A 13,452-nucleotide genomic window follows, 5' to 3' on the forward strand; every position below is an offset into this window, starting at 1 on the left:
ACATGGTAGGAGCACTGGATGGCCGGCGCCATCTTTAAAGATGGCGGCGGTCATCTTTACGACGGTGGCGGCCATCTTTAAATACGGCGGTGGCCATCTTTAAAGATGGCGGCGGCCATCTTTACGATGGTGGCGGCCATCTTTAAAGATGGCGCCGGCCAGCCAGTGCTCCTACCATGTGACAGAAGCCGGCCAATGGCACGGATACCCTGTCATATGATAAGGGCAAAGGGCCATCGGCGCCATCTTTATGAGTGGCAGCCGACGGCCTGAAAATGGGAGATCGCTCCCGGCACCACCACTAGACCACCAGGTATGTTTTGGGGGGATCGGGAGGGTGGGGGAAGCTAAGGGGTCGTTTTTAAAGGGTCGAGTGGGTTTTTTTTTATCGGGCCATCGGCGCCATTTTTGAGTGGCAGCAAAATGGCGCCGATGGACCGAGAGCGGGAGATCGGTCCCCGCACCCCCACTGGACCACCAGGTACTCGAAAAAGTTTTTTGGGGGGGGTTCGGGAGGGTGGGGGAAGGTAAGGGATTCGTTTTATAGGGTTGGGGTGGGTTTAGGGGTTTTTTTGGTGTGCCGGTTTTCCCCACCCTCCCCCCTACCCCGATTTACGATTTTTCACTATAAATCGGGGGAATTTCTATTGTATCGCGACTCTTAACGATTTTTGACGATTTAAAATATATCTGACGATTGTTTTAAATCATCAAAAAATGATTCACATCCCTAATATTTATGCTCTAGATATTTAACTTCACACCTGCATGGATACTTTAATATAAACCCAGCTCCTCTAGCAAGTACCTCTGATTTAAATTTCAAAAATTCTTTCCTTCTATTCTGTTGCCCATGAAATTTTTCTAGTCTATTTCTAAGAAATAGACAGAATACTGTGTCCCTTTCTGTGGGGAGCATGAAAGATACTATGAGTGTAGCTCTAACAGATATATCCATATCAATTGAAGTTTCAATTACTTCAGACAAATTATGAGTTACTGAAATCTCTTTTGCCACCTGTGTTTCTCTATCTAATTTTGATGTAATTTAATAATCTTTCACTATAGCTGGTAATGCTTGGGAAGGTATTTTTAATATATGTTGTAGATACTCTTTGAACATCTCTACAGCAAGTATCAAATCTTGTTTAGGAAAGTTTAGGACTCTTAAATTAGAGTACTTTAATTGATTTTCTATAAATTCTAATTTATTTTTGATTAATCATTTCTGACTTAACCAGATTACTTTGCACACTTTCCAATTTTTCTATTCTCCCTTCACTATTAACCTGCTTATTTTGGATTAAAGAAACCATACTTTCAGCATTCAATATCCTTTGTTGGGAATTAACAGTTACCTGAGTTAATTTATTTATTGCCAATTCCAAAGATTTTATAGCTGTCCATAATGTATCCATTGTAATCTCTGATGGTTTCTGAAGCAGACTTATGTCCAACACATGTTGCGATTCCACCTTTCCCTCTTCGGTCAAGTGTCTACTCCTTTCTCCTTTATTTAACAAAATCTTAAATTCCTCTGAACCCACATTTAACTCTGTAGGTCCAGATAATACTTTTTCTTTTACAGATGATGGGGAAGGAGTTTTAGGGGCGCCGGGGCTTAAAGAGATGTCATCGACCAGTGGGGTTGCTTCTCGCTCTGAAGCTACTCCCACAGCGGTCCCCTCACCCAGCATTATACCAGTTGCAACATTGAAGAAGGAAGAAATTTGAGGCTGTGATGAAGTTGATAAGGGAGACGAAGTCTGAGTCTCCCTTATATGTGCCTTTCTCTTAGTATGAGGCATGAGGTCCTTATTTATATTTTGAATTTAGTTAAGAACCAACTCTCTCCTTCTTCTATGTCTCTCTATAATAATTATTGTATCCCTGGCATAGGGAGAATGGATGAGAGAAGATGACAAATAGTTTTAAACATAAATAATCTTACTTGAAGTTGTTCAAATTCTGGACTTATTCCATCTCAAGTCGAATAAATTCCATACGGAAGTTCCAGGCAAAGCCGTGTGCCCCTTAGGCATGCGCGGCTTGGGTGACACGCTGGCAGCACCCATGCGCCGCAGGAGGGGTCGGCTTTTAAAGGCCTTCTGGTCCCTCTTTGATGACATCGGCACGGTGATCCCTCTGTGTCCAGGGCCTGGAGGGGGTCCTTACCCTCGAGCAGAGTCAGAAAACAAAACAGGAATCCTCAATCAGGGTCAAAAAAGGAGACTAGCAATTCAAACAGGTATTAAGTCCTCCTCAGACTCCTCTCTCGCTCCTTTCCCCAAATCAGTGCCGCAGGAGGGGCCAGCTTTTAAAGGCCTTCTGGTCCCTCCTTGATGACGTCGGCACGGTAATCCCTCCTTGTCCAGGGCCTGGAGGGGGTCCTTACCCTCGGGCAGAATCAGAAAATGAAACAGGAATCCTCGATCAGGGTAAAAAAAGGAGACTAGCAATTCAAACAGGTATTAAGTCCTCCTCAGACTCCTCTCTCGCTCCTTTCCCCCATGATGCCCTAATCTAACTACCTTCATCATTGCTAATTGCAGGAGGTTATGGTTTCAAGGTGTTTGAGTGGATTCTTGGGTACTGTGGCAGATGACCATGCCCACGGAGAGGAGACCCGTGGGGAGCCACAGTACTGGGCTAGACTCAGGAGGCACAAACACAGAATTTAGTCTTTTATTGTACAGCTGATGTATACCACCAGAGGTGGCAGTAGTGACGTGATCCAGAGGTAGCAGTCCAGGGACCCTCGGCAGAGGGAACCGTCTCATCAAGATGGTATAGGGATATTCAGGTGTAGGTTTCCCAGCACGGCAGAGCTGTAGATGAGACAGACTGAGAATTAGAATTATTCACTAGATGGTAGCTGTAAGGTTGACGATTCCACCAGGCGGAAGTAGATGGTAACAGGCACTGAGGCAGGGAGAGCAGGCCCTCGAGGAGCAAGTGCCTGATCCCAGTAAGGCACCTGAAAGAAAGCAGAGGGCCCCCGAGGAGCAGATATCCGAAGAGTAGAGAGAGCTTACAGTGGCAGTACGGAAGCGGCAGAGTAGCTTAGACCGAACAAATCCAATCCTTGCTAACTCAATGAGCTAGCAAACAAGCATAGGCTAAATACCCGGATGGCGTGATGTCACTCGAGGGGGATGCCCCCGAGGTTTCCGCCATGACGTGGATAAAGACGTGGGTGGCATGTGCGCATACACCCTAGGAACCCCTTAGGAGAAACATGGAGTGAGGCTTTGCCATAGCCGTTCCAGGGACGCAAGAGAATGCGGCTTGTAGATGCGGCGGTAGCCATCTTCCCAAGGCTAGCGGGGAGAGCAGAGAAAAAGGTGAGGCACAAGGGTCGAATCCATCTGAGACCGTCGGACGCAACACAGGATGATGCCAATGTGTCTCTCACTTCTGTTTCGATTCAATAAGAACCAAGAACTGGACTATACTCCAAGATGCTAACTACAGCTGTGCCTTCAGTTCAATCTGGGTCATGCCTTCTTCTGAGTTTGTTTGTGTCTGTGTACAGTCTTCAATATGTTTCTACGCCTCATCACTTCAGCTCCTTCCAAGCATTTTGGAGATCTTGTGTTTGGACCCCAAGTTCCCCAGCTGGTATAAAAGATATGTCTTCTTGTCTTCAGCCGTGGAGAAGAGGCTGAAGAGGAGGGCTTTGAGGAGGGGGTGCTGTTACGATTCTGCTTGTGGTCAGGCCCACAAGCAGCCTCTCACCTCGCTGCCTGTGCTGTGCCGTTCAGGTTGGCATCCAGCTACCGCCTCTCTTTGCAGCTGAGGAGCCGCCTCCAACGCCGTTGTCTATGGTGGGAAGGCTGCCGCAGACCTCTCCTCTTTGTGGCATGAAGCCACTGCCGGGACACCTTTCTATGTGGCAAGAAGCCACAGACGACCTTGCCCTCATGCAGCAGGGGCCGCTTCTGATTCTTCGCAGCAAGAGCCGCTGCTGGCACAATTCTCTTCATCACCATGGTGTTTTGCATCTTTGCAGCAGGGACGCCACCAACGCTACCTTCCTCCACCTACTGGCTCCTCTAGGTGCGAACACGTGCCTCTGTTCTTCTTTTAAAGGGCCAGTGGCGGGAAAAGCCCCACAGCACCGATAGATGGTGCCATAAGCCTGTACCTGTCCAGCCCTATAAAAGGACTCAGCTTGTTCTCCTCTGGGCCTTCACATGAATCCTCACATTTGTGTGTGCTTCTTTCACCATGCAAGGTTCTCTGTGGTCTCTGCCTGTCTTGATGGTCTTTTTGTTTGATGTTCCTGGTCTCCTGTGAATACTCCTGATCCTATTCTTCATTGGAGCTCCTTCATCATCTTTTCGGTATCTTGATGTTCCTGATGTTCCATGTTCCTGATGTTCCAGTCCTGGTCCTGACGTTCCCGTCTCTGGCTCTTCATCCTGCTTCCAGATTTTCTGCTCGTCCACCTTTTCTGGCGTGGGACCGTCGTGGTCCATGACCAGCCCATGGGGGGCTATGTAGGGCGCTTCATGGTATGAGGTCTGTCTTCATGTCTGCAGCACAAGTCTCTGGAAGGCCCTTGCTTTTAATGCTGAGGTCTGATCCTGAATCCGAGTTCTGAATCCTTGAATCCTGAGTCTTGAATCCTGTTCCTAGTCTTCGGAGTTCCTTGTTCCTGCTTCCGTCCATGCCCTAGACTCAAGCTAGAGCCTGCTCTACTTCAGCATGGTCCACAATTAGCCACAGGCAGCTGTGTAGGGTGTGCCTCAGTGCAGGCCTCTCCTGAATCTTCATCATGTTTCCAGTCCAAGTCTTCATCTTCTCATCTGGAGTCTGCTTTGCTCCCGGCATGGTCTGTGACCAGCCATAGGCGGCTGTGTAGGGCGCGCTGAGGTGCAGTACTCACCTTGTACTAGTGCCTGAATTCTGAATCCATGTCTGAATCTTCCAAGTTCCTTGAGTCCTTGTCTGAGTCTCCCAAGTTCATGAGTTCCGTGTCTCGTCATGTTCCTGCCCTCAGCCTCCATCTGGCCTCATGCACTTGTCGTTCCCAAGCTGCGGGTCCAGAAGGGTTACCGAGTGGCTGGAGGACTACTCTTGAGACCAGCATTGCGTTGCTGGTTCTCACCTGTGCATGCAGGTCCGGTGGAGGTCTGAGCCTGTCTTGTTCCAGTTCCTCAATGTTCCATCTTGATCCTGGTCCAGCCTTGTCCTTGCTCCTGCCTGTACTTGGACATTTTCACCTCCCACGGTGTGTGTCTTGGGACTCCTCTCTGAGCTGCACAGTGGTCCAAGGGCTCACATTTCTCTAGAGCAAGCAACCGCACTCGCAACACATAGCAATAAAACAAATAGAACATGCTACAAGGCAAATCAGATTAAAATAAGAGAATATCCTCCTCTGAACAATCTTAACCAATACCTACTCAAAGGCTTCCTCAAATAAAAATGCTTAGACTATAGCTGCTTAAGGTAAAGTGATCTGGTTACACTTACTTGGCTATTTTTAAATCTAATCAGCTATATTAAACATTGCCAGTTATGTTTGAAAGTTATCCGAGAAACATTACTTAGATAACTTTTTTAAAGTATATTCAGGGAGGTCACATGATGCGGTGAGTCGGGCAAGGTGCGTTTGCCGGAGCTCTGTGGGTTCCCCCCCTAAAAATTTACTCGCAACGTGACTAAAATAACCCCGGCATTGGCGGCATAGACACCAATAGCTTGCGGAAACCTCAGCGGACGTGCCGGTGAAACAGGCAAGGGTATCCAGAGCGAAAAATGTCCTCCAAAGCGCTGAGAAAGGGCAAGGTGAAACCGGCGACAGGGGAAGACAAAATGGCGGACGCTGCGAGTGCGCCGGAACCCTCAGCACTTGACGATCGGGACATTGCGAAACTGACTGCGGCAGTGGTGGCCGCGTTAGACCATAAATTTGAAGGTATTTCTGACAATCTAGCGGCTGTGAAGGAGTCTATGGGGGATATTGGGCGCAGAATCGACATTGCGGAGGGCCGGATAGCCCTGGTAGAGGAGGACAATATGGCGCTCACTACAAAGGTCACAGCCCTAGCGGCGGCCTGTAAAGCGGCGGAAGAAAAGATAGAAGACCTCGAAAACCGGTCACTAAGAAACAACTTAAAATTCCTGGGGCTCCCTGAAACGGTGCAAGAAGGGGACTTAAGGAAAACACTGGAAGAGTGGTTTCCCGCAGCGCTACAGATGCCGGATCTGAGTGGTAAATTGAATATCGAGCGAGTTCACAGACTGGGGCCGCGCCGAGAGGCAGATAAAAGGCCCAGACTGGTTATAGCCCGGTTTATAGACTGGGGCCAACGAGCAGCGGTCTTAGCTGCCTTCAAGAAGGCTAAAACTCTGCAATTCCAAGATAACCCGATTGTCATTTTTCAGGATTATTCTGCAGCTGTAGCAGCTAAAAGGAAGCTGTTTTCTAAAACGTGCCAGGAGCTTTATAATCAAAATACCCGTTTTGCCTTGCATTATCCGGCGATCCTGAAGATATGGAAGGATGGCAAAATTCACTCCTTTGAATCTCCGGGCTCTGCTGATGAATGGATGAAAAAAATGAGGGGGGACACCTGATGACACGGATATCTGTCAGATTTTGAGCAATCACGGACTGAATCGGGGAAGCAGATGAGTTACAACGGTTGGCATAGTTGTTAAGTTGATGTGAGTTATGTGTCAGGCAGGCTACCCGGGGATTATTCTCTGGGTCTGCGGTTGGGTGTTAATGTTGGTCACAATGTTGTACACAAGTTTTACTATGCCAGTCAGTACAGGCAGAAGCTATTTCCCAAAATGAGAGGGGGGGAACCCACACGCGCACACATTGCGGACCTCTACCCTAGTCTATGGGGGTGCTTGGAAGTTTACGGGGCACTGGTGCCCTGCATGGGGATAGGGATGGGGTTGCAGAAAGGGGGAGGGGAGGCTGGGGATATGGGAAGAGGGGAGGGAGGGGTGAGGGGGCATCTAGGGGACACACGGGGGCTGTAAACAAGAGGCAGGGACACCAAAGGGATGCCGACTGGTACAAGGGATACGAGCTGGGGGTCCAGGCTGGGGGACCTCTGGCCAGCCAGAAGTCAGACAAGTGTCAAGTGATGGGCAGTATCAATACTTTGAGATGACTACCCTGAGAATTGGCTCATGGAACGTGGGAGGGATTGGCTCACCTATCAAACGGCAAAAAATTCTGAGTGCCTTAGCGAGGAAAAAGATGGGAATAGTTAGCCTACAAGAAACAAGATTAACTGCCGAGGAGAATAAAAAATTACAAAAGAGCTGGGTGGGTCAATGTTTCTATTCGCCAACATTTCATAAGAAGGCTGGGGTGACGTTCTTGTTTCACAAAAATCATCAGATAGAGGTACACCAGCAAGCAGCAAATGAGGAGGGCAGGTTTCTCATCCTGGTGGGGAAAATCGGGGGTCGGGACTACACTTTTTGCACGGTGTATGGCCCGAACTCCTATACGCATTCATTCTATCAGACTTTGGCAGCAAAACTGATAACGGCAGGGAAGGGACAGTTAATCCTTATGGGAGATCTCAATTGTGTCCATGATACCATGCTAGATACCTCCAGTTTGGGAGCGAGAAAGGATGGCGGAAAAGGCAAGAGAGTGGATTATTTAGTCACGGAGCTGAGTCTTCTAGACATATGGCGCACCCTACACCCGACAGAGCGCGATTATACGCACGTGTCCAGGGCGCATGCCACGCTTTCTAGGATAGACTACATCCTGACCGCCGCTCCGCTACTCCCGCAGATCTTGAAAGCGGAAATAGGGCCTATTGAGATATCTGATCATGCAATGATTTGGATTGATATCAAGATTCTTGATGAGGACTCCGGTCCTAAGATGTGGAAATTTCCAGGTTATATGACAGGAGATAAAAAATTTCAAGACTTCCTTAAGGAAAAATGGAGGGAATATGAATGTAATAATCACCAACATAAGGAGGACCCGATTCTGTTTTGGGAAGCTAGTAAGGCGGTGATGAGGGGAGAAATACTGGGATATATGAGTGCCCGCGCAAAAAATATGTACAAGGAAATTATGCTGTTAGAAGGGAGACTTAAAGTGGCTAAGGTGCAAATGTTGGCCCACAATACCGCACAAAAGAGAGAGGATTACCATGCCATTCTGCACACCCTTAATGAGTTACTGCATAGGAAGGCTCAACAAGCCTTATTTTATGGGGAACATAAGTTCTTTCGGTATGGCAATAAGGCGGGGTGCCTGCTGGCTAATTTAACTAGAGCCATACGGGGTAAGTCCTATATTGCAAAATTAAGGGATAGGCAAGGGAACCCCATTCAGAAAGGGAGGGATGTATGTGCTGCGTTCAGAGATTTCTATATGCAACTTTATACGGATGATAGAGAGGGCGGACGGGAGCAGGAGGTTGAATTCTTCAAGGACCTTCCCATACCGCAGATTACACAGGAGCAGCTAGCCCAGTTAAACCAACCCATACACTTATTGGAACTCATTGGAGTCATACAAACGAGCAAAAAGGGAAAGGCGCCAGGTCCCGATGGTTTTAGTGCCGACTATTATAAAAGCCTGCTGCACCAAATTGCTCCCGATCTTCTGAACTTTTTTACCTGTGCGCAGCGCAGGGGGGCCTTTCCGGGGGGACTTTACGAGGGCCTACATCACTGTCCTGGAAAAACCGGCTAAAGACCTGGCACTCACTGCCTCTTATAGACCCATCTCTTTATTAAATTATGAGGCCAAGGTATTTGCAAAAATAATGGCGGATAGAATGGGGCGGGTATTTCCATCTATAATAGCCCATACACAAGTAGGCTTTGTAAAAGGGAGATCGGTGAGCTCAAATATGACTAAACTGCTCATTGCCCTGGAGGAGAGTGCAGCAAGGGACACTTCAGCGTTGGTTGTCGGGTTTGACTCGGAGAAGGCCTTCGACAGGGTGTCGTGGGCTTATCTCTTCTCCGTATTGGACAGATATGATTTTAAGGGTGACATAGTGCAAAGTATCAAATTGTTATATCAATCCCCTACCTCAGCCATAGTGGCCAATGGGCATGTGTCGGACGATTTCCAATTACACCGGGGCAACCGGCAGGGTTGCCCGCTGTCGCCCCTGCTGTATATCCTAACCATAGATCCCCTGCTTAGAAAACTTGAGCTGGACGAGCGGATAACCGGCTATAAAGGGCAGGAGTTTGACTTTAAAGTGTCGGCCTTTGCGGACGACGTGTTGGTCTTTTTGACCTCGCCACAACGATCATTGCGACAGGTTCTTGCACATCAGGCTCTATTTGGGCAATTTGCCGGGCTAAAAATAAACGTGGATAAATCGGAGGCCATGGACATAGGACCAGGGGTGAAAGAACAATGGGAAGGGGACTTTCCCTTAAAATGGGCGGGAAAGACGATGAGATACCTTGGCATCCTGCTGACGAGAAAGGTGGACCAACTAAAGGGAACGAATATTGGAGAACTACTCAAGTGTATGGAACGCCGGCTTGGGGTTTGGTCGAAGCTACCTCTGTCTTTGCTGGGAAAAATAAATTTATTAAAGATGAGCGAGCTGCCTCGTTGGCTATATGTGTTACAAAACATACCAATATGGTTGACCAAAGTAGACCTGCAGCAGATTCATAGGTTGCTGAACAAGTACATATGGGGGGGTAGGAGGGCTAGAGTCTCCCTGTGGTCGCTGATGCATCCGCACGACCAGGGAGGGCTGGCTTGTCCAAATTGGAGGGACTATAATTTGGTGTGCTTATTACGACACATGCAGGATTGGTTTCAAGGTACGTCCTTGTACTCCCCGCGGGATTACATGAGGGACTGGTTGCACCCCTTTTACCCGGAAAATCTCTTGACTATCAGACCAAGGGACGTCCCCAGCCGAGGCAGGAACAGTATGTTGCTTCAATCATGTAGGAGAGCGTGGGCCTATCTTAGCAGGTCCCGGTTGCAGATGGCGGGGACGGTGCTGCCCTATGTCACATTGCGGGGTAATCCGCAGTTTAAGGGGGGGAGGACTAGTGTTGTGTTTCATAACTGGGAGCAAAAGGGCCTAGCTAGGGTACACCAGTTTTGGGATGCTCAACTTGGGCAAGTATACAGCTTTCAATCCCTGAAAGATCAATATACTTTAGACTCGAAGGACTTTTACGCCTACTTACAGACAAGGCATTATGTGGAGTCCCTAATTAAAAGGGAAGATCCAGGGGGACTTCAATTGAAAAAGCTGCTCGGGTTTTTCACACCGATAGGGAAGAAACAGAATTCATGTTCAGTTTTCTCACGGGCCCTCAGAGACCTGCTGGCTCCTTCCGTTTTGACTGAGATCCAGGGCAAATGGGAGATGCATGCAGGGCTTCATTTGTCCACGAAGCATGTAGCTCAAGTATTGCAGGATGTGGTGGGCAGTACAGAAAACATTACTTTACGAGAAACTGGTTATAAAGTGTTACGCTGTATGTACATATCCCGGGCTCGGGGGTTTCGAATTAAGTTGTGGGACACTGATATCTGTCTCAAATGTAATTCTGTACCGGGCACGCTTTTCCATTCTCTGTGGGGATGTTTGAAGATCGCACGGTATTGGGAGGGGGTCATAAACTTTTTGAATTGTATTCTGCACATGGATCTACTAAAAACACCAGAACTTTGCTTATTGAGACTTCTTACGGGTCAGACGACACAATTAACGGACATGGACCGAGTGTTTCTCCAAAAAGCGTTATTGGTGGCGTTACAGCCAATCCTCAAGGAATGGACTTCGAAGGACCCTCCGCAACTCGATATCTGGAAGCATCGACTTTATAAAGTATTCCGATTTGATTATTTGTCAGCCCAGCATAACGCACCTGGAGCTATGGCCAAGTGCAAGGCCATATGGAGCAGCTATTGGAATTCACTTTCACCCATGATGCAGAACTGTGTGCCGGACAGCTTGGCTTGAGAAGCGCGAGATGAGCCTTCCCAGGATGGACAATACCAGTTGGACTTTCGAGTGATCCGGTTCGGTTTATTTCAGCCTCTTTACTGCTGGGGAGGGGGACGAGAGGGAGGGAGGATGGGCAGGGAGGAAGGGGGTGGGTAGGTTGTGGGTTACGCATGCTGGGGACACAGAAATGAGAGAAAGCATTCTGATGATGGCGCCTCTTCAGGTTTTGTCCTATTTTCGCTTAGACCATTGTTTCGGGGCACCACGACAATATGTATAATATATATACTGTTTCTTTGTTCCATACTCTTGGAGATTTTCACCCCTGTTATTTGAAAAACTTAATAAATATATTTGCAAAAAAAAAAAAAAAAAAAAGTATATTCAGCAGGACCTTTATCCCACTGAATATCCCTAACAACTTATCTGGTTATCTTTAGTCAGATAAGTTGTCTATTAGCTATTTTTCTGAATATTGGCCAAACTGAGTCTGACACATCTAATTGCGTTCCATGTTTAGTCAGTCTAACCATTTATTTACTCCATTTAATTCTTAGTAAGCAAGAAAAATGATGAAATTTCATGACAGCAGAAGACATTGTTTTACTTACCAACTTGCATAAAAGTTCCCCAGTGTATATGCAACATAGCAGCACATGGAGACTGCTATGGTCCATTTGCAGCCAAGTTTCTTGATGAGAATCGGAGGAAGGAACATTGAAGAGAGAATAAGAGTTCCATAGAGAACACTGAGAGAGGCAACACCAAGACCTTCACTTTGATTAAGACTACTCTGTGAAAATAAAAGCAATATATGGAACAATCAGTGTACACAGCACTGCACAAGATAATTCTCATGGTAAAAAAAAAATCCCTTGCTCTAAAAATCCTAAAGTCTAGATTTGAGCAATGGAAGATTGTTCAGGATTTCAAAGAGATCAAAGGAATGGATATTTATGATCTTTTCTATTCTTTTGAATGTGCCAAGCATGGAGGCCCAAAACCAACACATATCTCAGAAGGTGAACAACTTTATGGATTTGACATTATAAATACAAGTCTAACAGATCACTCAGAATAGACAGGTACATAAAAGAAGCAATGGCCTGTCTTTTTTCATTAATTCTTTTAATTTCTTTAATGATGTTAATAATACTAACTCAGTAAAACAACTATACCGGTTTGTGTGAGTCTGTTTGAGATCTACAACAGGATGCGGAGTGCCTATTCTTTTCTAAAAAATTGTGAGACTGTTCTGCCCCAGTAAAATTAGGTTTTTATTATTTTATTTATTACAACCTTTTTATAAAAGCAGTCTACGTAAAAAATTGTATAACCTCCTATTATGGGTTCAGACTGTGCACAGTGGTATCCTGCCCAGGGGCTCTGACCTGTGTGTGTGTGTGTGTGTGTGTGTGGTGGTTGGGGGGGGGGGGGGGTGTCTAATCTCACTAAGGTTTTCACTAGGGCTACCTGAGGGGCTTATCCCATATAATCACAATTACTGGGATTATACCTGGGGGCTTGAACCCAGGATCTTATCCCCAACACAAATAGCCACATGCAATTACTGGGATTATACCTGGAAGCTTCAACCTAGGAGCTTATCCCCTACACAAATAGCCACATGCAATTACTTGGATTATACCTGGAGTCTTGAACCCAGGATCTTATTCCCTACACAGATAGCCACACACAGTTACTGGGATTATACCTGGGGACTTGAACCAGGAGCTTATTCTCTACACAAAGAGCCACCCACAAACTTTGATTCAGTACATCATGGTTCCAGGTATTTAGGAAAGTGAGTTTATTTGAGCAATAGGAGGAAAGAACAAATAAAATCAGATTACACAGAACAAGTAATGGTAGATAATAACAATAGCTACAGAGATATAAAAAGCTTACATTTCCAAAGAATCAGCCACACCATCACGTCCAGAGCTCTCTCTCCGCTCTCTTTCTCACTGTCTCTCCTTATACACCAGAAACTCTTGTGGAAGCAGTGGCATTCCCTCCCTCTGAGTTCTTATCAGATTTCAGGCACAGCTCTGTGACCTTCACTTTCTCTCTCAGGCTTTAGTATAAGTTAATTGCTAGTTTTCTCATCATGGACTTAGTGGAATAACTAAATAAATAGACGCTTGCCTGTTCGTAAACATGTCACAGTGCAAGACAGTAAACGAGTTCACTCAGAAGTTGGCCTGTGACCTTCACATTAGTTTGTGTCTGGGTGAAAATTATTAATCCATACGGCCTATCCTCTATATACATCCTCAGCAAAAGTAACAAAAAAATGACTCCAACACTCCTCTAGGTTTAGGAGTCCCTGTTATGGGGGTCACAGCAGAAGTCCCTCAAGCTACTGTCTCCCGAATATCTCTTTCCTCTCACTTGCACCCTCTAAAACACCAAGGGGGCCAGGGTTCAACAAGCAGGGAGGATTACAAGCCTCCAGGACCCTAAGATCCTGGGGTAGGACCCTGATATTGTCACAACCAGTCTC

At 46.7% G+C, this 13,452-nt stretch overlaps 1 protein-coding gene across 1 annotated transcript in view; it reads right to left on the reverse strand.

Annotated features, from left to right (window-relative positions):
* UNC93A (unc-93 homolog A) overlaps positions 1-13,452 on the reverse strand; it is a 226,717-nt gene that overhangs the window by 193,869 nt on the left and 19,396 nt on the right. Inside the window, exon 2 of the mRNA XM_029596970.1 lies at positions 11,558-11,739. Within this exon, the coding sequence (XP_029452830.1) occupies positions 11,558-11,739 (182 nt within the window). The remainder of the gene's footprint in view (positions 1-11,557; positions 11,740-13,452) is intronic.

Source organism: Rhinatrema bivittatum, chromosome 3 (assembly GCF_901001135.1).
Source record: "Rhinatrema bivittatum chromosome 3, aRhiBiv1.1, whole genome shotgun sequence".
Lineage (NCBI taxonomy): Eukaryota > Metazoa > Chordata > Amphibia > Gymnophiona > Rhinatrematidae > Rhinatrema > Rhinatrema bivittatum.